Here is a 27,461-nt window from a genome sequence, read left to right as displayed (position 1 = left end):
TTTACAATTTAACTCTTTAGTAAAACTTACTATAACATCATGGTTTCAGGTAGAGACCTAATGTAGATATTTTTCCAAGTTGGTGGCCAATCATCCCATCATCTATTTAATTCTTTCCTACTATTTAGAAATGTTACCTTTACCAACTACTAAATTTATATACATACACAGAGTTACACACACATACACACACAATATAGACACACAGGTCTTCTTCTAGATTCTAATGTCTCATTGATCTATTACTGTACCCAAACTTACATGCTTTATTTCAAATGAACATATTATATTTTAAATTAACAAAAATAACAGATCCATTGGAAGGGACAAATCCTTTATAGTCAAACTGCCCCCTTCTTTTAGACCCTTCCTGGTGTTGCCCACTTACTTGCTGTGATACTCAGCTAATGGATTTTCATCTTCCACAATCTTTCTGCCTGCAAAGTCAATGGTGATTTTCTTAGACAGTCGAGAGGCATGTCGAAATTCTCTCAGCTCCTCCTCTCGTTTCTGCAGAGCTTCCCGCTCAATTTTGGACAACCACTGGTTAGAATCACTGGCAAAGTAATCTGACTCATCATCAATGACTTGGGTCCTTCGAATGCTTAGAAAAAAAAAAAGAACACATGGAAATTACTCCACCTACTAACAAACAGGATACTTAAATTACCAGGAAACTGTTTCAAGGTAGCTCACTCTTCTGCTGTCCTGAAGGTTATTATCTCAAATACAGATGCCCAAGAATGTTCCAAAATCAGGTCAAGCTCTGCCTGGTTCCTAGCTTCTGCATTCAGCTCATCCCCACTGCAGGCTAGTTCAGCTCCTAGAACTCACCCTCAGGCAGGAAAGGACATAGCTCCACAATCCATTGTCCTACCTTTCTTACTAGTTCAGCCTTCACCTTCTGATTAATGGGCTTCTGTCTGGTTTTACTACCCATGAATTCATCTTCCATCTTCCAAAAAGTAAGAACTTACTCAATAGCCTAGTTCTTCCACAATTAGGACCCAGTCTATTCTTGGTAGGTCCAATTGCTGCCCTTTCTTAAAAACTAGAGTTCTATCTTGGTCTCTAAGTTCCATGGCTTACTCTTCAGACATCCTATTACTCTACTACTATATATCAGTTTCCACGCCTCCTGCCAACCTTCACTAATATAAACTGGGGTCAGGTTCCAAGATATGACCGTCAGGCCTATTTCTAAGATCATACTGACAAAGGAACTGAGAACTAGAAGGAATCTTGATGGCTCAGCTCTCATTCTATAGAAGATGAACCTGGGGCTCACAGAAGTTAAGTGACTACTACACTGGATTTGTGCATAATTAATATGCATAGGTATAGGGAAATATTGAAAGCAGATTAATATATTGATTTCAATTTTTCAGGAGTCAACTGGGATGATAAGATTGGGAAGGTTAAGAAGGCTCGGGAGAAAACTGATCCTATATGTGAACCTAAATAATGAAACTAGGACACTTGAACACACCAGAAAAGGAGGAACATCAATAAGGAGAGACCCTTTTCTAGTTTCTATTTATCAAAATTACTCCATTTCTAATTCTACTTCCAATTATGTTTTACTGGGTAAGGCTACAAGTGATTTTAAAAGATTAAAGAGTGAATTTGAATTAGAAACCTTGTGATGGGCTTACTTAAGAAATAAATTTTAAAGTTTTACCTCCAATATTGATAGCAAATGGGTTGTAAGTAGCAGGTATGTCTAACCAAAGGATAATAATGCCAGGAATAGACTCCCAGGTCAGTTTACAACATGTAAGAAATTTAGGATCTAAGATCTCACATATTCTCACATGCCATTTAAGAAGTCAGCTTAATAGTCCTACTTAAACTTACCAGTAACTGGTTTTAGTACATATTTTATTCAACAGAAGAAGAAAAATGAAAGAGAAACAAAAAATAGAACTAACAAATAAATCCATAAATCTGCCTCCTAAAGAGAAGTCAGTGGGCTAAGTGACAAAAGTGTAGAAGTACAAAAGTCAATTCAGGGACATTTTAATATATGGATTATTAAATCAGAAAAAAATCTCAGGGTCAAAAGGAAGGGAAAGGGTAAATCGTGCCTTCTTATGATATAGTGTTACCTACACTCTCCCAGAGGCAATTTCTTATAGATTCTCTAGAACCTAGAAGAGCACTTTGAACAGGGAAAGCACTCTAATATATGTTGATTGAATAAACCAATACCTGCATGAAACAAGTGGGGAATTCTGTCAACCCAAATCAACTTTCATCGGGGATAAACAAGCATTTGGCAAGAATAAAAAAATGTTGCAGGGTAGGATGCTCTTGGTAGAAGCCTATCTTATTCAAACATGGATTCAAAAACAAGATATAAGCCTCCTATGTTGAGGATCCAGCTCTTCTTTCATACTTTACCCCAAGTACCAAATGTCAAAATGTTTTAATGGCCAGAATCTGTGGACTGGTTTATTTCTTATCATTTGTTATTCTAACCGCATCATACCTAGTTCTGTCAAATTCTAACAGTTTGTCTTTATGCTTGATAGCCTTCTCCAGACCAGACTTAAGTTGCAATTCTTGATGAGGAAGAAGGTCCTTGGCAGAGATGTCCACCTTTCCAGAGTTCTCTGTCCCTGAAATTCAATAAGGAAATCAAGTGGTGTCAACCTATAATACAAATGAGTTGCACCACTGACATCAGCAAAGAACAAATATCAAACGGTCTGGCTCTGCTCCTGAAGGCTGACAGCCTTCATTTCAATGGAAAACAAACAAGTAAACAGGCCAGGCTTTACTTGTCAAGCATCAAGCAGTGCTTGACATATAACAGTTCTCAACAAATGCTAGGATTCATTTCTTCCCTGGTGGAAATTTGGATCACTAAGGGTACTAAACTCTTTAAAACCACAATATAAAAATCCCTTATAATTGAAAACTTTATTTAGTAGGGCTGAATGTCACCTTTAAGCATACTTTCATACATCAAAAAAATAAACATTAGAAGAAAAAGGCAAGAAATTGCAGGAAAGAGACAGAAATGAATATTGAGAACTTTTTAGATGCTGAGCATTTATTACATATTATGTCATTTAATTCTCACAATTATCTGTAAGGCAGTTTATGTTATCTACGTTTTACATATAAAGAAACTAAAGTTCAGAGATGTTAATAAATTTATTGAGTTTACTCAGTAAAAATGTGTTGGGAAAACAATTACCTATTTATAATGAAGGCTGACCTTTCCTTTTACCTAAAACTCTAGGCTTGCTCAAAGTCCTGTCAAATTTTTCTTTTAAAATAAAAAGAGAGAGAGAGGAGGAGCCAAGATGGTGGCATGAGTAGAGCAGTGGAAATCTCCTCCCAAAACCATATATATATTTTTGAAAACACAACAAATACAACTATCCTTAAAAGAGAGACCAGAAGGTACAGGACAACAGCAAGGCTACATCTACACCTGCGAGAACCCAGCGCCTCGTGAAGGGGGTAAGATACAGGCTGCGGCCTGGCGGGACCCAAGGGCGCCTCATCCCAGCTCCCTGGCGGGAGGAGAGGAGTTGGAGCTGGGAGGGAGAGGGAGCCCAGGACTGCTGAACACCCAGCCCCAGCCATCCGCACCAGGAGCGCAGACACATAGTGTGTGGTATGCTGGATACTAGGGAAACAGAACAGTAAAATCTGCGAGCAGGTCCCCACAGCCAGCACGCCTGGGACAAAGAAAAGCGAGTGCTTTTGAAAAGTCTTAAAGGGACAGGGACCCCACAGCTGGACAAAGCATTCCGGGACACTCAGCCCAGCAGCTGGGAATCCCAGAGAACTCTGGGCACCCTAACCCCCTAGGCAGTATCGCAGCTCTAAGGCTCCTCACAGCGATGGCCACGCCCACAGAAACAGCAGAGCTTACTCCACAGAGGCCGGGCAAGAACCAGAGACCCCGTCTGCGCACAGCTGCACAGCACAAGCCACTAGGGGTCGCCGCTCTCCCAGGAGAGGAAGGCCACAAACTAGTAAGAAGGGACATTCTCCCAGCCAACACACGTGCCAGCTCCCCACAACCACCTCTATCACCATGAAAAGGCAGAGGCAGAAGAATTTGATCCAGACCAAAATCACAGAGGCAACCCCTGAGAAGGAGCTTGGAGAGATAGACCTAACCAATCTCCCTGAAAAAGAATTCAAAATAAAGGTCATAACCATGATGATGGAGCTGCAGAGAAAAATGCAAAAGTGAACAGACAAAGTAGGGAGGGAGACTACAGAAATAAATAAAACAGGCTCTGGAAGGATTTAAAAGCAGAATGGATGAAATGCAAGAGGCCACTGATGGAATAGAAACCAGAGAACAGAAACTCATAGAAGCCATCGCAGAGACACATAAAAGGATCTCTAGGAATGAAACAATGTTAAGAGAACTGTATGACCAATCCAAAAGGAACAATATCCACATTATAGGGGTACCAGAAGAAGAAGAAGAGAGAAAAAGGGATAGAAAGTGTATTTGAAGAAATAATTGCTGAAACCTTCCCCAAACTGGGGGAGAAAATAGTCACTCAGACCACAGAAGTACACAGAACTCCCAACAGAAGGGACCCAAGGACGACAACACCAAGACACATAATAATTAAAATGGCAAAGATCAAGGACAAGGACAGAGTTTTAAAGGCGGCAAGAGGGAGGAAAAAGGTCACCTACAAAGGAAAAAACCCATCAGGCTATCATCAGACTTCTCAACAGAAACCCTACAGGCCAGAAGAGAAAGGCATGATATATTTAATGCAATGAAACAGAAGGGCCTTGAACCAAGAATACTGTATCCAGCATGATTATCATTAAATATGAAGGAGGGATTAAACAATTCCCAGACAAGCAAAAGTTGAGAGAATTTGCCTCCCACAAACCACCTCTACAGGGTATTTTAGAGGGGCTGCTCTAGATGGGAGCACTCCTAAGGCTGAATAGATGTCACCAGAGAAAATAAAATCACAACAAAGAAAGCAGACCAAACAAATACTGACTAAAGGCAAAAAATAAGATCAACTACCCACAAAAGCAGTCAAAGGAAACACAAAAGAGCAGAGAATAAAACACCCAACATACAAAGAATGGAGGAGGAGGAATAAGAAGGGAGAGAAATAAAGAATCATCAGACTGTGTTTATAATAGCTCTATAAGCGAGTTAAGTTAGACAGTAAGATAGTAAAGAAGCTAACCTTGAACCTTTGGTAACCATGAATCTAAAGCCTGCAATGGCAATAAGTACATATCTTTCAATAATCACCCTAAACATAAATGGACTGAATGCACCACTCAAAAGACACAGAGTAACAGAATGGATAAAAAAGCAAGACCCATCTATATGCTGCTTACAAGAGACTCACCTCAAACCCAAAGACATGCACAGACTAAAAGTCAAGGGATGGAAAAAGATATTTCATGCAAACAAGAAGAAGAAAAAAGCAGGTGTTGCAGTTCTAGTATCAGACAAACTGGACTTCAAAACAAAGAAAGTCACAAGAGATAAAGAAGGACATTACATAATGATAAAGGGGTCAATCCAACAAGAGGATATAACCATTATAAATATATATGCACCCAACACAGGAGCACCAACATATGTGAAACAAATACTAACAGAATTAAAGGAGGAAATAGAATGCAATGCAATCTTTTTAGGAGACTTCAACACACCACTCACTCCAAAGGAAAGATCCACCAGACAAAAATAAGTAAGGACATGGAAGCACTGACCAACACACTAGAACAGATGGACCTAATAGACATCTACAGAACTCTACATCCAAAAGCAACAGGATACACATTCTTCTCAAGTGCACATGGAACATTCTCCAGAATAGACCACATACTAGGCCACAAAAAGAGCCTCAGTAAATTCAAAAAGATTGAAATTCTACCAACCAACTTCTCACACCACAAAGGTATAAAACTAGAAATAAATTGTACAAAGAAAGTAAAAAGTCTCACAAACTTACACAAATTGTACAAAGAAAGTAAAAAGACTACCAATATGCTCCTAAATAATCAATGAATCAACAACCAAATTAAAATAGAGATCAAGCAATATATGGAAACAAATGACAACAACAACACAAAGCCCCAACTTCTGTGGGATGCAGCAAGAACAGTTTTAAGAGGAAAGTATATAGCAACCCAGGCATATTAAAAGAAGGAGGAACAATCCCAAATGAACACTCTAACGTCACAATTATCAAAATTGGAAAAAGAAGAACAAAAGAGGTCTAAAGTCAGCAGAAGGAGGGACATTAAAGATCAGAGAAGAAATAAATAAAATTGAGAACAATAAAACATTGGAAAAAATCAATGAAACTATGAGCTGGATCTTTGAGAAAATAAACAAAATAGATAAGCCTCTAGCCAGACTTATTAATAGTAAAAGAGAATCAACACACATCAACAGAATCAGAAACAAGAAAGGAAAAATCACGACGGACCCCACAGAAACACAAAGAATTATTAGAGAATACTGTGAAAACCTATACACTAACAAGCTGGAAAACCTAGAAGAAAAGGACAACTACCTAGAAAAATACAACCTTCCAAGACTGACCAAGGAAGTAACACAAAATCTAAACAAACCATTACCAGCAAAGAAATTGAATCAGTAATCAAAAAACTACCCAAGAGCAAAACTCCCAGGCAAGATGGATTTACCGTGGAATTTTATCAGACATACAGTGAAGACATAATACTCATTCTCCTTAAAATTTTCCAAAAAATAGAAGAGGAGGGAATACTCCCAAACTCATTCTATAAAGCCAGCATCACCCTAATACGAAAACCAGGCAAAGACCCCACCAAAAAAGAAAATTACAGACAAATATCCCTGATGAAAGTAGATGCAAAATACTCAATAAAATATTAGCAAACCAAATTCAAAAATACATCAAAAGGATCATACACCAAGGACCAACTGGGATTCATCCCAGGGATGCAAGGATGGTACAACATTCGAAAATCCATCAACATTATCCACCACATAAATAAAAAGAAGGACAAAACCACATGATCATCTCCATAGATGCTGAAAAAGCATTCAACAAAATACAACATTCATTCATGATAAAAACTCTCAGCAAAATGGGTATAGAGGGCAGGAACCTCAACATAATAAAGGCCATATATGATAAACCCACAGCCAACATCATACTAAACAGCGAGAAGCTGAAAGCTTTTCCTCTGAGATCGGGTACAAGACAGGGATGCCCACTCTCCCCACTGTTATTCAACATAGTACTGGATGTCCTAGCCACGGCAATCAGACAAAACAAAGAAATACAAGGAATCCAGATTGGTAAAGAAGAAGTTAAACTGTCACTATTTGCAGATGACATGATACTGTACATAAAAAACCCTAAAGACTCCACTCCAAAACTACTAGAACTAATATTGGAATTCAGCAAAGTTGCAGGATACAAAATTAACACATAGAAATCTATGGCTTTCCTATACACTAACAATGAACTAACAGAAAGAGAAATCAGGAAAATAATTCCATTCACAATTTCATCAAAAAGAATAAAATACCTAGGAATAAACTTAACCAAGGAAGTGAAAGACCTATACCCTGAAAACTATACGACACTCTTAAGAGAAATTAAAGAGGACACTAACAAATGGAAACTCATCCCATGCTCTTGGCTAGGAAGAATTAATATCGTCAAAATAGCCATCCTGCCCAAAGCAATATACAGATTTGAGGCAATCCCCATCAAATTACCAAGAGTATTCTTCAACGACTTGGAACAAATAGTTCAGAAATTCATATGGAAACACCAAAGACCCCAAATAGCCAAAGCAATCCTGAGAAGGAAGAATAAAGTGGGAGGGGGGGATCTCGCTCCCCAACTTCAAGTTCTACTACAAAGCCACAGTAATCAAGACAATTTGGTACTGGCACAAGAACAGAGCCACAGACCAGTGGAACAGAACAGAGACGCCAGACATTAACTCAAACATATATGGTCAATTAATATATGATAAAGGAGCCATGGACATACAATGGGGAAATGACAGTCTCTTCAACAGATGGTGCTGGCAAAACTGGACAGCTACATGTAAGAGAATGAAACTGGATCACTGTTTAACCCCATACACAAAAGTAAATTCGAAATGGATCAAAGACCTGAATGTAAGTCATGAAACCATAAAACTCTTAGAAAAAAACATAGGCAAAAATCTCATGGACATAAACATGAGTGACTTCTTCATGAACATATCCACCGGGCAAGGGAAACAAAGGCAAAAATGAACAAGTGGGAATATATCACACTGAAAAGTTTCTGTACAGCAAAGGGCACCATCAATAGAACAAAAAGGCACCCTACAGTATAGGAGAATATATTCATAAATGACAGATCCGATAAAGGGATGACATCCAAAATATATAAAGAGTTCATGCACATCAACAAACAAAAAGCAAATAATCCAGTTAAAAAATGGGCAGAGGAGCTGAACAGACAGTTCTCCAAAGAAATTCAGATGGCCAACAGACACATGAAAAGATGCTCCACATCACTAGTCATCAGAGAAATGCAAATTAAAACCACAATGAGATATCACCTCACACCACTTAGGATCGCCACCATCCAAAAGACAAACAACAAATGTTGGAGAGGTTGTGGGGAAAGGCGAACCCTCCTACACTGCTGGTGGGAATGTAAACTAGTTCAACCATTGTGGAAAGCAGTATGGAGGTTCCTCAAAAAGCTCAAAATAGAAATACCATTTGACCCAGGAATTCCACTTCTAGGAATTTACCCTAAGAATGCAGCAGCCCAGTTTGAAAAAGACAGATACAGCCCTATGTTTATCGCAGCACTATTTACAATAGCCAAGAAATGGAAGCAACCTAAGTGTCCATCAGCAGATGAATGGATAAAGAAGATTCCTTATACACAAAGGAATACTATTCAGCCATAAGAAAACAAATTCTACCATTTGCAACAATATGATGGAGCTAGAGGGTATTATTCTCAGAGAATTAAGGCAGGCAGAGAAAGACAAGTACCAAATGATTTCACTCATCTGTGGAGTATAACAACAAAGCAAAAACTGACGGAACAAAACAGCAGCGGACTCACAGAACCCAAGAATGGACTAACAGTTACCAAAGGGAAGGGACTGGGGAGGGTGTTGGGGAAGGGAGGGATAATGGGATTAAGGGGTAATATGACTAGCATAGATAATGTGGTGGGTGGGGGCACAGGGAAGGCAGTATAGGACAGAGAAGACCAGTAGAGTGACTCTATTGCAGCTTACTAAACTGATGGACAGTGACTCTAATGGGACATGTGGTGGGGAGTTGATAATGGGGGACATCTAGTAACCACAGGTTGTTCATGTAATTGTATATTAATGATACCAAAAAAAAAAAAAAGACTAAAAAGGAGTTGCAAAGAAAAGTAGAATTCCCATACAACTTGCATTCAGCTTCCCTTAATGGTAGTATCTTATCTTATATAACCATGGTATAATTATCAAAAGAAAGAAATTAACACTAGTACAATAGTATTAGCCAAGTTACAGGCTTTTTCTGGATTTCAACATTTTTTTCCATTTGTGTTATTTTTCTGTTTTGGGATCCAATTCAGGATCTTATGTTGAGTTAGTTGTCATGTCTCCTTAGTCTCCAATCTGTGACAATTTTTCAGTCTTTCCTTATCTTTTATGACCCTGAAAATTCCCTATTCTTAAACTTTTATCTAACAATTTTAGCATCCATTGGTGGATCTTGTCTGTAGGAATTACTACTACTATTTTAATTAAATGGTGATTTTCTATTACCCTCATTCCTTTACTTTATTTACTGGACTTCTTTTATAGAAAGAGCTATCTCTTCATCCCTAATTTAACTTTAGTTAATTCAGGATATTAATCTAGTTATTTGGATTATAATCCAATACTATTATTAGTTTTTTTGCTCAATGTTACATGATTTTAATAATAACTTAAAAAAATAGCTGCTTATAGAATAAATGAGTGAATAAACTACATCTTGCATACCAGGATACAAGAAACAATCACCAATAAAACAAAATGTATCCATCACCAGTGATCCAATCAGAAGATTGCTGCCTACCTGACATTAGCTTCTTCAGCAATTTCTGACTCTTGTTTGAGTCACGCTGTAAAATATCCTGTTCTTCACGAGTACATACCTATAAAATAGTAAGAGTAAGGTGATCCAATAGTTAAATCACATTGTTTCCTTAATATAACTGAAACATAACCTCAGATTACACATTAGATACGGTAATAAAATGAAACCTGGTGCTTTTTTATCCAAACACACATACCAAAAATACATATATCCAAATGCGTTTTGCCCTCTTTTCATTCTCCTTTATGAACCATACAAAAAACTGATCTCATTGAAAGTGTTCCTGCATAATTTGATACTTAAAAAAAAAATCTAACCTACTATCAAACGACAAAGACTTGCCAACATTAAGATTAGTAAAAATATACAAGACTTTTTTTGTATATATACAAAAATATACAAGACTTCCAAATCTAATTGTGAAATCCATGTCTTACAGGAGAAATTATAAGATGTCTTATTAGAAAGAACCAAGAAAAGAAGCAAATCACAGTGCCAATAGCAAAAACTACTCTATCTTGTGTACTATATATATTGTTTCTTTGCTTTTAAATGTTGCCTTCTTATAAAATAATGAATATATTAAGCAAAGAAAAAGTTCTGTTTAGTATAAAATCCTTACAATTATAAGAGGGGAGGCTAAGAAGGGATTACTTAAAAAACTATTTCATACTGAGCTTATAAAACTGCAAGACTTCAAGGCCAATCTGCTTTACATTATCCTGTTTCTTGAACTAAAGAATCCAAGGGACCTAACACAAAACAGTGCGCTTCCTAGTGGTTGCCTCAGTGACACACAAAGTTTCTGCCAACAGCCGTAGGGTGTTTTCTTTTGAGAAAGTCCCATGTGGGAGAACATTTACTTCCATTGCATGAACATTTTGGATGGTGGACACTACATTTTTCAGGTCATCCACTGTATCTCAGTTTATTCCCTGAGTATATTGAAAAATTAAAGGCTCCATCAGAGAAGGGAAAACAAAGCAATATAATATGGCCACCTTCACCAACACTGAACGTTATTGCTCCTGCCAGCCAGCTCAACTGGTGGAACAAGTTTTCTAGACAACTCATTAGAGTGTTTGTAAGTGAGCCACTACTGCTACACTCACGAGGTCGCTCTCTCAGACAAAACGGAGCTATGAAAAGGTGGTGTCCTAGAAAGAGAAACTATAATGACCTGAGGATTATGTCACAGTGGCTGTTTCCCTAGCAATATGAGCCACATCTGAAGACTTTGACAAAAATTTTGACATTTCAGGTCCTGAAGTTTTCTTGAATTGAATTAATGTGATACAAGATGATGTATATTCTCAAACCCTTTTCACTAACAGGCCTCAGTACTGGGATATAAACTTAGGGCTTTGATTAATCAAATTCCTGTTTCTAGAATTTACTGGATAGCTGAAGAAAGAAATTTACTAAGAAAGAGAAATTACAAGGGATGTGAATGTCTCTATGTATCAGACTGAAGCATGGTAAAATAAAATATGAAAAAAACAATTTACCAGAGTACCACAGAATAAGCAGGGGCCGGAACCCTCCTGTTCACAGACGATACGCCCACAAATCAGACAGTTATTGATCAGCTTGTGCTTCTGGCCCAGGCACTCACAAGGGTGGCGACCCGGGATCAGGACTGCAAGCTTGTCCTGTCCCTCTTTTGTATATAAACTGACAAACTTCGTCTTCTTCTTTAAGGAGTTGTTGTTCTCTTGTGCCTAACAGTACAAAGATATCAGAAATAGCAAAAAATTAATGACAATGAAAATAAGTCAATCAGGGCAAAACTTCAGTTCTGTTCAATAAAAACTTATACATTACCAAAACCATAAAAGAAGAAACTTAGGGGAAAATACAAATTAGTTATAACAAAGGGTGTGAAGAAAGGTTATGCTCTAGAAAAATGAGCTAAATATACCTTGCCTTTTCTTCTAGCAGCTTTCAGCCCTCTGTTATAGCTGGTGGAGGTAAATGTAGCACTAAAAAGCTGTTTATTTGACATATTTAAGGATAGCTGAATTGGAGATCATAAGAAACAAAATATCTCTAAAAGCAGTAATATTCATAGATTTAGAAATATGATCAATAAAATAAGGAAAATCAATAAAAAACTAAGGAAAAGATAGATAACACCATAGAAAAATGGGCTAAAGATCTAAACAGGAACTTCACAAAAGATGACCAAATGGCCAACAGACACATGAAAAGGGGCTTAACTTCATTAGTCATCAAGATAAAGCAATATAAAACCACAATGCAATACCATTACACACCAACCAGAATGGCTTAACAGAAAATACAGGATGCTGTAATGCAAAGATATAGAGCAATTAGAACTCTCATATGCTGTTGCTGGGAGCGTAAACTGCTATCTAGTAAAACTGAACACATACTTATCCTGTGACCCAGCAATTCAACTTGGGTAGATACTTAACAGAAATGTGTAAAATGCTCACTAAAAGACATGAACAAGAATGTTTATTGCAGCATTGGAATTAGAAAATACCCACATGCTCAACAGTAGATTGATGTATTCACTTAATAGAATCCTATGTAACAATGAGAATGAAAAGTATAGCTATATAAAACAATATGAATAATTCTCATAAAGCATGCTAATTGAAAAAAGCCAGACACAAAAGAGTATATACTACTTAGTTCCACTTATACATAGTTAATAAGCAGGCAAAACAAATTTGTGCTGTTGAAAGTCAAGAAGGTGTTTTCCCTTGCTGCACTGATGTACAATGACTGCATTGGAGTATGGGTAGGGACTTGATAATATGGGTAAATGTAGTAACCACATTGTTTTTTTCATGTGAAACCTTCATAAGAGTGTATATCAATCATACCTTAATAAAAAAAAGATAATATGCAAAAAAAAAAGAAAGAAAATAGGGCAAGATTTCAATAAGTCCCATGGGTAAATGGTATATACCTGAGTGCTTTTTGTACATTTTTATTCTTAAAAATTGTTTCCAATTAGGAAAAAAAAAGGTGTTTTCCCTTGAGAGGGTTGTCATTTTGGGACATACTTGGGGTCTTCTAGAGAAATGGTAATGTTTGTTTTTGGCTATACGGGCATGCTCAGTTTGTGAAAATTCACCTTCTGTATGTATGCTATAAAACTAAAGGTTTAAAAAGAGAACTACATTTTTCAGCTTCTGTCTTAGTCCATTCAGGCTACTATAACGAAATATGACAGACTGGGTAGCTTATAAAGAGGAGAAGTTCATTTCTTACAGTTCTAGAGGCTGAAAGTCCAAGATCAGGATGCCAGCATGGTTGGGTGACGGCTGTTCCAGGTTATAGAAATGACTTCTTCTAGATCGTTGTATCCTTACATAGCGAAAGGGGCTAGGGAGCTCTGTGGAGTCTCCTTTGTAAGAGCCCTAAGCCCATTCATAAGAGCCTCACCGTCATGACATAAGAACCTCCCAAAGGCCCCACTGTCTAATATAAATAATCACACTGAGCATTAGCATTTCAACATATGAATTCTGGCAGTTGAGGGGTTGCATGGAAGGGGAAATAGAAACATTCCAACCATTGCAGCCTCTGACATTTAAAATGTATAAATGCCTTTCCCATCTTGTGGTCTTACTTTATCTTTAAATTGAGTTTCTCAATTATTTCCAGGGACTGAAGTTTTAGAGATGAAACATGTCAAAAGTTCTAATAGATGGGAAAGTTACTACAGGGAAAAGAAAATTTTTTGGTGAGTATAAGAAGTGATATTCCCTAATGTCCAAAGCCAGAAGTTGAGATATAGAGACAATATCAAATAAGTCAATTTAGGTAAAAATTAAAATCTAAGACAAATGCTGAAGATATTACCTAATTTAGCAGCTCACCATTTTTCAAACTAGTCAATTATATCTTTGGTTCTCAGGGATGGTGGTGAAGGAATGACTAAAATCTCTAAGCAGAAACTTATACTTAGTTCCCATTAAAGCATCCAGTTACACTAAAATGAGATATTTGAAGGAATGAGGCTGGACTTTGATGAGGTCTCACAAATAATGGGCCATAAGTATTTATTGAGAAGGCAAGAGAAAGAGAGAGAGAGAGAGAGAAATAAAGGGGAAAAGAGGAGAAGAGGGCAAGTAAGAAAGTTCACAGCATACCACTCCACTGTAAAACCATTCACTTTATGCTTCCCATTGTGCTTAGAATAAAATCCAAGCTACTTATAATGACCTTAAAGCCTTACAAATGGCCTCTAGGTGCTCTTCACCTCATCTATGTATCATTTTCTCCACACAGCCTTCTGATAGCTCCTAAAATACTTTTCCCCCATCCCCCTTTGCACTTGTTATTCCCTCTGCTTGAATTGTACCTAGGCCCCGCCGCCTTGCCCCCTTTACATACTGGTTCCTTTTCAGTTTTCAGGTCTTAGCTATATTTCACTCTCTCAGAGAAGCTTTCTCTGAATACCCTACCAAAACTAGATCCTGTTCTACCAATCACTACTACACACTGCCATTTTTATTTCTTCCATGGCAGTTTTCACAACCTACAACTACTTTAAAAGTCTTTTTCTTTGACCATCTTTGCTATCTTTTCTCCAAACCACTAAAATGTAAACTTTAGGAGAGTGAGAAAACCTACTGTGTCTTGTTTATCACAGCATCTCTATTGTTTAAGTCAGTTCTTGCTATACAGTAGACATGCAATAAAAATTTCTGAATAACCAAATGAACTGCCTGTAGAAGTTGAAGACAAACTTACCTATGGGTGCAAATATGGAACTCTAAGTGCAGTTTGATCATCATTATTTATGGTTGCAGATCTGCAGATTGGCCTACTTGCTAAAATTTATTTGTAACCCCAAATCAATACTCCAGATAATATCATGATCATTCATGGACATGCACAGAATGGCAAAAATCTGAGTCACCAAATGCACCTGTCTCCCACTAAGGTTGAACAAGGCAAGGATCTGCCTTCTTTTTTCAGCTCTCGTACTGTAAACAGGTGTCGTTTTCAAATTTGTTTAGTGCCACTTTTCTGTATTTTTGGGTACTTTTTCTTGCTGACCTCACCATTTAAAATGGCTCCCATGCATAGTGCTAAAGTACAGTGTAGTGTTCCTAAGCACAAGAAGGCTGTACCTTATGTAGAAAATAAACAGTAAGTGTTCTTCTTCAGGCATGAGTTATAGTGCTGTTGGCCATGAGTTCAATGTCAATGAATCAACAGTATATATTAAATAAAGTGTCTTTAAACAGGAACACATAAAATAAGGTTAAGTATTGATTGATTGATGGATATGTTGTGACCAGAGGCTCATAAACCTAACCCTGTGTTTCCCCCAGGAGCACTGGGTCCATACTTCACTAATTCAGCATACACTTTGGCTCTAATGAGAAATTACTTCACAGGGGATAAACCATTTTTTCAAACTTCTAAGTATGTTTAACAAGTACAACACATAATGATAAAATATAGACTCAGAAACAGGTTGTTGAGGGCTAAATTGCTCTTAAAGAGTTAAGAGCTAAAACTAAATGTTAAATCATTATTAATTTTAACATCTTTCCCTATCTAAATCTGGGAACTTAAGAGGAAAACCACAGTTTTTATTTTACCTTATCAAACCTGTCTAATACCAAGCATCAAGGGCACCTGATTCCTTAAGGGCTGTTAATATAAACAGGGAAATACTCTGTCAAACTAAGATTGGCAACTACTACACTAAAAAGCTAGGTTGTAGAAGTAAGAATATCACATAGCCAATGCAGGCTACTTCAATGTGGATTGCTCAATGAATGAGTTGAACAACAGATTAGAGCAACAAAGAACTGAATGAATTACAAGATTAAAGAAATACTTTTAAAAAGTAGCATACATAAACTTAACAATATTTATGAACAACTTGAGAACGTTTAAAAACTGAACTAAAAGTTCTGAAGACACATCCTTAGGAAATTGACTCAAAAAAGAAAACAGACAATAGTTCTTATGTTGTTTTCAACAACTTTCTCTCCTGGATGTTAAAAATGAATTTATTAAAAAGTTTACTATCATACTTTATGCAATTATTTTTTAAATTGTGAAATAAGGCTTCAAAAATTTCATCCATTGTTTCATCATTCTGGCCAGAAAATATTTTATGTTTCCAGTCTACTTTCATCTTAAGAGTCTATAAAATGGCAATCACCACTTATAAAATATACTTTCAAACACACACACAAAATATATCTTCTACTTAAAAACAAGCATTTTTACTGATAAGAGCAATACAAAAATTTCTCAAAATAATGTACAGATGTATTACAAACTTGAATGTGAAAATCAAAACTTTTAAACTTAGAATTAAAAAAAAATTTTATTAGAAAATTTAGGAGAATCTCTTTTTCACTTTGGGGTGGAGAAAAATGCCTTAAGGCTTAGACAACCTATAAAAATCATAAAAGAAAAAGATCTATATATCTGACTACAACAAAATTAAAAATTCCTGTGAGTCAAAAGATACCACTTCAAAATAAGGCTTCAAAAATTTCATCCATTGTTTCATCATTCTGGCCAGAAAATATTTTATGTTTCCAGTTTACTTTTATGGGTAAAACAGACTAGTAGATATCTATATGTTTAACAAAGAAGTAGTACATAGAGTGCATAAAGAACTCCTATAAATCTATTTGAAAAAGCCATCAACTCAGTAGAAAAACAGGTCAAGGATGTGAATAAATAGTTTATAAGAAGTCAAAAGGCCAAAAAACCTGAAACAGAAAAAACTAACAAACCTCCCAAAATGACACTCAGACTCTACTTAGAACAGATGTCTATACAAAGTGATATAAAATATCATTTCTTATACTTAGAATGCACAAAACTTTCAAAGCCTGACATTGCATGTATTGGCAAAGTAGGAGAGAGAAATCTCTTACCCTGACAGGAGGATAGAATTGTTACAACCATTTAGAAATTAATTTGGTAGTTTCAACAAAAGAAAAATTAACAAAGCCTACCTATAACCTTAGCAATTCTAATAACAGAGAAACTCTAGATGTGAACAAAGGAAAAATGTAGAAGAATGTTCAGTGCAGTACTATTCATAATAGAAAATTATTATAAACAAGATAAATGTGCATTACAGATTAAAAGTGGAGAAATTAAATCAGTGGAACATTATACAGAAGTAAAGAGAAACAAACCAAATCTATGTATATGCATGGACAGCTCTCAAAACTAAGAGTTCTAAAGGAGGTTTGCAAAATGACAGTATACTATTTATCCACATTTTTTAAAATTATATAAAAATACACTATATATTAGTAGACTCCTATGTATATAAAAAATGGACTATCAAGATTCATAGTAAATTCATGATAGTAATTATCTGAAGGGTGGGTGGAAACCGGACTGTGTATTACATTTCTCAATGTAGGCACTATTGATTCTTTGTTGCGGAGGCTGTCCTCAAGTCAGTCGGATGTTTAGCAGCATCCTTCGCCTCTACCCACTAGATGCCAGTACCACCCCTTTTCCCCATGTTTTGACACACAAAAATGTCTCCAGACATATTCCTTGGGGAGCAAAACTGCAAACCATTTGGTATAGGGAACAATGAGGATTTTGACTTTCTCTGTAAGGTTCCATTTATTTTATTTAAAAAAATACACATTATGTAGGAGTTAAGAGAGAAACAAATCAAATCTATATATCAGCATGGACAGCTCTCAAAAATAAGAGTTCTAAAAGAGGTTTGCAAAATGAAGTATACTACTTAGCTACATTTTTTAAAATCACACAAAAATATACTATATATTATTAGAATTGAAGCAAATAGAAAAAATATTACCAATTGTCAATTCTGGGTGGCCAGTACGTGGATTTTTGTTATATTATTCATTATTTTTTCTGGGTTTTCCACCTAATAAAAGTAACTATTTGTGCACAATTACCATATGATCCAGTAATCCCACTCTGGGTATACATCCAAAAGAACTGGAAGTAGGATCTTGAAGACGTATTTGCACCCAGGTTCATAGCAGCACTATTCACAACAGCGAAAAGGTGGAAGCAACCCAAATGTACTTTGAGGGAAGAATGGATAAACAAAATGCGGTATATACAGAAAATGGAAAATTATTAGACTTCAAAAAGAAAGCAATTCTGTCAAGCTACAACATAAGTGAAACTAGAGGACATCATGCTAGTCACAAAAAGACAAATACTATATGATTCCATTTACATGAGGTATTTAAAGTAGTCAAATTCATAGAAATAGACAGTCAAATGGTGCTTGACAGGATGGGGGAGGGAAATGAGCTGTTTAATGGGTATAGACTTTCAGTTTTGCAAGATGAAAAAGATCTAGACATCTGTTGCACAATATGAATATACGTTAAACACTACTGAACTATACACTTAAAAATTATTAAGATTAAAAAAACCAAATTGTATATCCTAAATATGTGCAGTTTACTGTATGTTAATTATACCTCAATAAGCCTGTCTTTTAAAAAGGCTATTCATTTTCATTATAAAAAGAGAAACTACAAGAGTACAAAGAAGAAAAATTTTTTAAGTTATTGTCATATCACCTGAAAAAAATACCACTTTTAATATTTTCCTTTTAGCCTTTCTATGTATGTATGAGTGTATAAAAAAGTAGGTGTATGTCAAACTCCAGGAAGGGATTAGCTGTTATCAAAAGGGAGGGATGGGGGGCTGGAGGAGGGCAGGTGGGAGGGAGGGAGAAGGGGATTGAGGGGTATTATGATTAGTACACATGGTGTAAGGGGGGATCATGGGGAAGACAGTGTAGCACAGAGAAGACAAGTAGTGACTCTGTGGCATCTTACTACACTGATGGGCAGTGACTGCAATGGGGTATGGGGGGAATGGATAAGCAAAGGGGGGAATTGGGGGGAAACTCGTTAATATGGGTGAATGTAGTAACCACATTGTTTTCCATGTGAAACCTTCATATAAGAGCCAAATAAAATATCAATAATATCCAATCCATATCAATAATAGCCAAATAAAAAAATTGTAAAAAAAAAACATGTGTGTGTATAAAATATATAGGTATTTTTTAAACACACAAAATTAGACATACATATCTTTGATTCATGCATTTTTCACTCAATATTCTGTGATGAACATTTTCTCAAATTATTTATTTTGGAGGATACTTTTATTAGCTGCGTAGTATCCATTAAGTGAGGGAACCATAATTTATTTAATCTTTAGCTAACTGATAAACAATCGTCAGGTCAACTTTTCAATACTATAAATAACACTGTATATAATGTAAGTTTTTTGTGTTATTTCTGATTACTTTCATGAATTATATTTTTAAGCCCATTAATAAGCCAAAAGTACATGTACATTTCCACAGTTTTCTTAACATATGCTGACAAACTGTGCCCTAGAAAGCTTGGTCCAATTTACATTGCCATCAGTGGTGTACAGGCTTCTGCTTTAATACATCCATATCACAGAGTATTGTTTTTAAATTCGTTAGTAATTTGGTAGGCAATATTTCAGGGACTTAATATGCATTTATTTGATTACTAGTAGAATAACCAACCACTTGGTTTGCCTAGGATTTAGGGGACTCCCAGATTTGGTGCTAAAACTAGGAAAGTCCCAGGCAATTAGGGTGACAAATTGGCCACTTAATTATTAGTAACATTAAATATCTATTTATGTTTATTGGTCATTTGTTTTTTTCTTTTGCTTATGATGATCTTGGCTTATTTTATTTCAATTGATAAAAGACTTAAGTCTCTTTTGTTTTCTTTAACATTATTTTGCAAACACTTCTATTTATTTATTTTTTGCATGGCCATGATATTCAGAATGTTTTGATCACTACTCTTCCATCTTGGCATAATTAACTACTCACTTTTGTTGGGAAATTTAGATTGTCAAAGTGCCCTGATTATATTTCACTTACCTCACAGGCTATTTTGAGAGCCAAGAGAGAATATGAAAAAACTTCTCTAAAAGCTAGATGATGACAGTGGTGGTGGTAGAGGTGTTGGATTACCCAAAATCAGAGCACTATTAGCTGCTAGAATTGTGCATTCTTTTAGTATAAACCCACAAAAATGTGTTGAAATTGAAGCCCTGGCTCACCTCATTAAATATTTTCCAACATATATGTATATAAAATAACTCTAAGCAAAGATGTATTTATAATACTTAATCAGATGGCCCCCCAAAATCTACCGTACAGAAAGTAGTATGTCTTATCACTTACTATCCATAAAATGCATGTATTTGTTGAAAAATTGGCATTCTACAGCAATTTGTACACTTTGCTCTCTGTAATGTATCAGTCATTTCCTCTTCTCCATATAGCTAGAAAAAGATTAATTTTATAAGCACTCACCTTGGCCAAATCAAAAGGTGTTTTGACCTCTACGGTTGTATCAGGTTCAGCAAATGCAGGCACTTCCTGTCTGTTTCTCCCTTTCCTCCTACTCCTCTTTAGCTGGTCTCCTGATTTCTGTCCATCTAAAACTTCTTTAAGAAGAAAAAAAAATATATATGCATGCACATAGATTGATAATAGCAGGATTCAATGGTGAACTAATAGTTAATAAAAAGAAGGTGATGCTTCATAGTTAGAGCCAGGAAAGTTTTTAAATTAAAGTTTTAAATATGAAGTCAGGAAAGTTTTTAAATTATCTTTTTCCCTCAAACCAGAATTAAATTTAAACCATTATTTTCAAGATTGTAAGCAATGTAAAAACTACTGGCTAGGATTAAAAAGTTAAATTAAAATGTGGTATTTTAGATTGTATAATAATCATGATTTAAGATTATTTAGTTTGGTGCTCATCCTCTGTACTGTTTAACCACTTACTTCTTAAAATGGTCAACATTTACTTTCATCCAGGTATACGCATAGTTGAAAAATGTTTAATCCATGTATGAATTTTTCAAATTATTCTACAGCCATATTTGTATCTGCAAACAGGTATATCTGTGATATTTTCTAAGTTGAAAAAGTCTCAAGTGGAAAAATATTCATTACAGATTGAGAACAGAACTAAAAATATGTTAAACATATGATTTTGTTGAAGACAGTTATGAGGAAACAAACGTGACAGAAAATACCAGGTCTTATAAACCTACCCATTTACCAATATTTCAACCTTCACTTAGTTACATTAATATGACTTACCATCTTTTTTGAAGGACTGCTGCAGAGCATCAGAAATTAACTCCTGATCATTCTTTTGCCATTTGGTTATAAGCTCCTCTATGAACTGACCTTTTCTGCCCTCATTTCCTTGAAGGAGGTCAGTAACATATTCTCGTATCTCTTCATCACTCTCAATTGACAAAACATACCTCGGAAAACAAAGATACAAGTAACTAAAACAAGGCTAGCTTACACTATGTTTTTCAATAATCACAACAAAGATTTAAAAATTCCTTAATCCATTAGAGTGTATAACTTTAGCCAAATTCTATGCTAGATGCTAGGGATATAAATTTGATTAGGACAAAAACCCTGATCTCAAGTTGTTCATAATCTAACTTTCATATAACCTCTTATATTTCTAGAAACAAATCAGTGTTTTAAAGATAGGCTTGTGGGGCTATCCTTAACATAGGAATACTACTTACAAATATACCTCTGCAGTCATTACATTTTCCTAGGGGTAATACACATTACTTAATCTCTGTATTTCTCATTTTTTTTACTAAAAATATGTACACTACAATGTAACCAGTTATTAACATTCTTAAAAGTTATAAATCAAGATTAACATCACATCAGAATAGCAGATCTATTTTAAAGGAAATGTCATAATGGCTTCCTAAAAGTGAAATGGGGTGGGAGTATGAGTCAGTACAACTTTTCTAGGAATCAATCAGCCAATATATTTGATGTGCCTTAAAAATAATCCAATAATTCCATTTATAGGACTCTACGTGAAATAAAAGAGACATAGGAAAATTTATGCAAAAAAGTTAATCGCATGATCATTTAAATTAGTGAAAAACTGTAAGCTATTTCAAACATATATTGATGGGCAAGGAGCAAATGAATTTAAGTTTTTGGACTTTACAAAATGTAATATGCCACCACTGAAAGTGAAATTTTTGAATAATTATTATTGACCCAAGAAAATGCTCTCATATATAATAATAAGTGAAATAGTAGGATAGACTGCATAGCATATGATCCCAATTTCTATAAAAGGAATGTGTATATCCATATACTTATGTGTAGAAAAAAGACTTGAAGGTTGTACACCAAGGTGATTATCACTGAGTAGTACGATTAACGAACTTTGGTTTATTTTATTCTCCTTTTTCCCCTACAATGATTATGTTTTGAAAATGTACTACAATATGCATAGGAAAAAATAGTAGTTTAAGAGAAAAATAATAGTTATCTCTGGGTTGTGGCATTATAATTTTGGTTTCCTCCTTTACCCTTTTCTGAGTTTTTCAGTTTTAAGTGAATATGTCACACTAGAGAAGAAAAAAGTGAAAAAAATTACTTATAAACTAAGATATCAGACTATGAAAGCATCATATGATCTGAAGAAACTAATTCAGACATGCTATGTAACACAAGAAAAATTATTATAAAAATGCTGTATCTTTGAAATTTTTAAAATTATATTATTGTTCCATCACCAGTTGCATATATACTGGTTCTTTTCCTAGTGTGGTGGCAGGTTTGCAGTTTTGATGTACAGGTGAACAAATCAGTGCTTTTGGGCCTCAATAGGAGCATCTTCTAATCCATTGGAAAATTTTTAAAAAGGGCACACTGTTTTTCAAGATTTTCACAGTTTAATCAACTTGATCCCCAAATTTACCAGCACCCATGAAGAGATTAATTGCTATCAAGGACTCCTGAGCTGCAAGGAACCTAAAAGGATCATTTAACTGTGGAGTATTCAAATCATGAGGGAAATATTTACAGAGTTCCAGAACTTTTGAATACATGACATATTAACTTTTTAACGAAGTATAATAAAGAGCAGCATACATTCAAATATGCTACATTCCAAATCTTATTGAAATAGAATCAACCAAAACATGAACTAATACAAATTGTAGAACCAAGTTTAGTTTGCTGACACTATACATAGATCTTAATGTCTCATAAATGTGTTACTGATTAGGAAGGTAATAGTTTGTACTGTCTTTAAAAACTGACTACTCAGGCCAATTGTTCAGGTTAGCACACTATTCACTATTATGTACATATATACTATGGTACACCTGGGTAATTCTCAATTAATACCAGGCAAGGTACAGCAGATTTGCACAGCAAATGCCTTCATCATGGCACTAACTAGTGGAAACCTAGTAAGTGGTTCAAATATCATATCACAGGTACGTTTAGTGCTTAAGTTCAACACTTCTCATTTAACTTATATTTATGAATAAAAAAATGCAAGCAGGTGTTCAGTGCTTCAACATTAATACAGAAATTTTTGATTGCTCCTCTTTTAAGGGTGTGGATAAGTTTGAGCCAAATCTAAGGCTGCCAAATGAGCTGTTAAGCCAGTCTATGAAAATTAGATTTTTTCTGATACTGTGTAAACAGATAAAATAAAATAAGATTCTGAGACTTGGAAGAGTACATCCATCCATACTCCATTGTTGGTTCACCAAAAATAGCCTCAATCTTTGTTTTTTTAAACTGAGTGACTTACTCTGTTTAGTGTATTGTTAAGTCTCATTATTTCATTTGACAGCATTCCACTTCTCTAAAAAAATGTTTGAAAACTACTTAACCTGATCTTGCTTTCAAACAAGGGTAAGGCCAAGCCATGAGATTTTTTTTTTGATAGTCTATTCCACCAGTGTTCCAAACAAAACATAAAACACCTTTGAAATAGGCTCTCTTAGCTCTCCCCTTGCCAAAAAGCATATTTTCTCCCAAACTCAGAAACTTACCTTACTTCCTACAAAAGCCCTAAATACTGAAATTTAGATTTCAGTGTCAATGAACAAGGAAGCAAATCCAGAAACACGTTTTACTCTCTGCCTGAACACTTCACTTATCCTTTAGTTACCCATCCTTTGGTTCTCACGTGAAGGTCGTCCCTTGTAGTAACCTTCCCGAGTGTCTCCAATCTTTATTCCCACAATAACCTGCACTTCTCCCACCCCAGCACTCAACAGCGTAGCAGAACCCAACTGTTTCAATCATCTTTATTGCCCCAGCACCTGGAAGGTAGCAGCTCAACATTTGTTAAATATATCACTAAAAGCAGATATTAAGTCATCTCCCTATCGTAAGAACCATAAAACTATAAAGGATAAACTTTGCTAATTATTCATTTTATAGATGAGGAAACTAAGCAAAGAGGGAAATTAAGCTGTCCAAGGTTCCCAAACTGGTAAATGACAACAGAAAACAGAATATAGGACTCCTGAGTCAAAAGATATTTGCACATTACCACAATGCCTTCATTTAAATTCCAGGTCCTATTTGACACAACACAGATCAGGCCAACTAAAATGTTCATACTAAGGAACTTCTGGAAAGACAATTAGGCTTGCCCCCTCTCTCCAGAATCTATAAGCAAACTGACTCACAGCACAGGCTCACAGGTCTAATTAACAAGAATTTGGCATTATCCTAGGGAGAAAAGGCCCCACCAGCCGAGTGTGTAGCCTGACACCCTATTCCAGAAGCGAAACTATAAAACCGGAGGTCAAAATGCGGCGCCTAAAGACCAACAACAGTCTTTTTATTCACGTTTCTTCACTCTCATCAACTTTTTAGTCCTCCCCACTTCCCCCTTCGCTCAGCCAAAGCACACCCCAAAGCTCCTTCCCGCCTCGGACCCGAACAGTTCTCACTGCATGATCTCTTCGCTGACATCCAGACAGAAAGTTTTCCGCAACTGTTGGGTGCACCAGCCCACCAGCTGCTCCCGGGACGCCGCCCCAGCCTCCGCCATTTTCCCCAGCCGGAACCAGCTGGGCTGCCAAAGCCTCACGTCCTGCAGCGGACCAGTCCCCTTCGCAACACCGACTTCGCTTGCGCGGGTTCCGCCAGCCTGCACCGCCCAACACAGATCCCTCCCACCTGTACTGCCTCCTCCTTCCGGCGGCCTGGTGTGTTTTCTTTTCTATCAGAGCTTCATCTGTGCAGGGATCTTAAGCGTTGTCAGATGTAGGACTAGAGAATTGGGGATTGTGCCGAGAAGACAGCACAAATACCTATAAAAACTACAGTTCAGAGAAAACAAACAAACAAAAGAATACCCCATAATCTGAGAGGTCAGCTTTTAACTTGTTCTGCTTTTTTGTAAAACATTTAAAATAGCACTTGAAAGCTATAGTAAGCGCCGTAAGTATTTGCTTTGGTGGTAGTGGCTTTATTAATACCCCATGTAGCCTAAGACTAGATTCACATTGCTAAAACCTCTTTCTGTTTAATTTTTTGGACCAGGTCTTTTCCAGGAGAGCCAGGACCACTGAACAAGCTCTAGGAGGAAGAAATAATAAAACAATGCCGGGATTTTAGTTTGAAGATCTTCTCCATGAATTCTCTGTATTAAGTTTTCAAAAGTTAAAGGTATTTTAACCTAACATGGCCAGACTTAAGGGTCTTTGCTACTCCCTATTGCAGTGGGACAACAGACTGGAGAAAATTTAGCCAGACTTCTGAACGGCATGATGTCTTCTAATAAATATCATCACTAAGTTTAATTGTCTGTTTTTGTGTTAACACTCAGGTTCTTCATTCCCATTAGGCTATATGGACTAAGTAATTACATTAATTGGATGCTGTTTCACCTTTTATGTTAATATTTCACTGACATAAGTAATCAGAATAATGTAAATATATGGATTTGCATTTAGTCTGGATTGTCTTTGTTATTAATTTGGAAAGTACATGATTTTCCAGCTTTAAAAAAATACTCTGAATGAAAAAAGCAGCAGCATTTCCGGCAAACTAACACATTAATAATTTTTACAAAACAGCACATTTTTCCTAATTTTGTACCAATCATGCACCCTTCCCTATCATAATTGGTATTAAAAAGACAAACATACAAACACAGCTATAGTAATATGTAGACTGGCCCTGTGTGCAAAAGTAGATTTGCAATTCTTTCTAGCAATTTACTTGACATGTGGACTAGAGAAAAGACCCACAGTTCTCTATGCAACTCTAATCGCTGCAGGGAACTGGGAAAGGAGTTTGAATTAAGTAATTCAGGTCTTTGTAGAAGCCACCTTAACTGAAGGAAGTAATGGGCATTGAAGAACAGTTGTGTATCAAGAGGACATAATGACAAAGAACAAAGGAATACCCTGGCGCTTGTTGATTTTTCTGGTAGGGATTTGGTGTAATCTTAGACTCCAAGGTTTAGACAAAGATACAGGTAATTTCCAATACATTGCCTTCTATTATAATGTTAATCTAACCTGTTGTCTAGATTCTTTAATTCTAAAAACACAAAGTAGTTGTGATTCTCTTCAAGTACGGAGTAGCCTATTTTCCGAAAGTCCAAGCATAATTTATTGGAGAGAATCAATGCAATCCTTACTTTAAGGATCGCCTTTCAAGTGAGCATTTTAACAAAATACATCCCAAGACAAGCTCATTCTGATCATATTTTATGCATGGTATTCAGAGAATGAAAATCATTTCCCAGGGGTATTGTGAAGTAATTAGGAAGATGATAGGCATGGGGGATAGAAAATAGTCAAGGTTCCTATTCTAGTTATGTTCACTGCGTGACAGGGATGCCCCTTAGCACATTTGGCGTATTTTTAAGGAACTCTGAAACTATACAGTTCTAGGGAAGACGTTTTATTAATTTGCTTGTGTGTCTGTGTGCATAGTACATACAGTTCACCGTTTTTTCTTCAGTATCACACCATCCAAAAAAACGTAGAAAAGCTCTGTAAATAAATTGTATTAGCTGCCTTTTCTCCCATTCTATGCATTGACTTGCTTTTGGACGCTGTAGAGTTCACGCCTAAGGTGTTAAAGGTTCTCTTCCTTTGATTCGCATCAAAATGTCGCTTCATTTCAGGTTTTACTTTCTGGACTCTGTTGTTACGGATTTAACCCCGCGGTAACTTCTGAAGAAATGCTGGAATTAGCCGTCTTTCCTGAGTTTAATTTCCTAAGCAGGCCCATTTCCCGAGCTCAGAATCAGCACCCACACTCGGCTCCCCCCCACCTCCACCCCCGACTCCCCAGGGAGGGCCCTGGCACCGCCCACCTGGGGCAGGTACGAATCACAGGCTTCTACAAATGGACGGACGGATCAGCCCTGCGCTACGCCTGGCCGCTGTCATCACTGGCCACTGGCGGTTGGCTGCGGGGGAACGGCGCGGAACCAATGGGAGCAGCAGCCCGGAG

At 36.3% G+C, this 27,461-nt stretch overlaps 1 protein-coding gene across 4 annotated transcripts in view; it reads right to left on the bottom strand.

Annotated features, from left to right (window-relative positions):
• The window catches only part of TRIP4 (thyroid hormone receptor interactor 4), a 61,884-nt gene extending 36,790 nt beyond the window's left edge, over positions 1–25,094 (bottom strand). For 3 of the 4 annotated variants that reach the window (XR_008992631.1, XM_036892080.2, XM_036892081.2), the window contains exons 1-7: positions 24,938–25,094; positions 21,279–21,448; positions 20,481–20,614; positions 11,635–11,847; positions 10,106–10,184; positions 2,492–2,621; positions 389–604 (exon numbers count right to left, since the gene is read on the bottom strand). Coding sequence is in view for 3 of the 4 variants with exons in the window: in XM_036892080.2 (XP_036747975.1) it covers positions 389–604; positions 2,492–2,621; positions 10,106–10,184; positions 11,635–11,847; positions 20,481–20,614; positions 21,279–21,448; positions 24,938–25,038 (1,043 nt within the window). In the remaining variant the exon portion in view is untranslated. Of the gene's footprint in view, positions 1–388; positions 605–2,491; positions 2,622–10,105; positions 10,185–11,634; positions 11,848–20,480; positions 20,615–21,274; positions 21,449–24,937 lie in introns of those variants that run through there. The other variant, XM_057488880.1, reaches the window with a different exon arrangement.
• Positions 25,095–27,461: the final 2,367 nt, after the last annotated feature.

Source organism: Manis pentadactyla, chromosome 11, assembly GCF_030020395.1.
Source record: "Manis pentadactyla isolate mManPen7 chromosome 11, mManPen7.hap1, whole genome shotgun sequence".
NCBI lineage: Eukaryota > Metazoa > Chordata > Mammalia > Pholidota > Manidae > Manis > Manis pentadactyla.
Note: the sequence above shows the minus strand (reverse complement) of the source record. Positions and strands in the feature narration are given on the sequence as shown.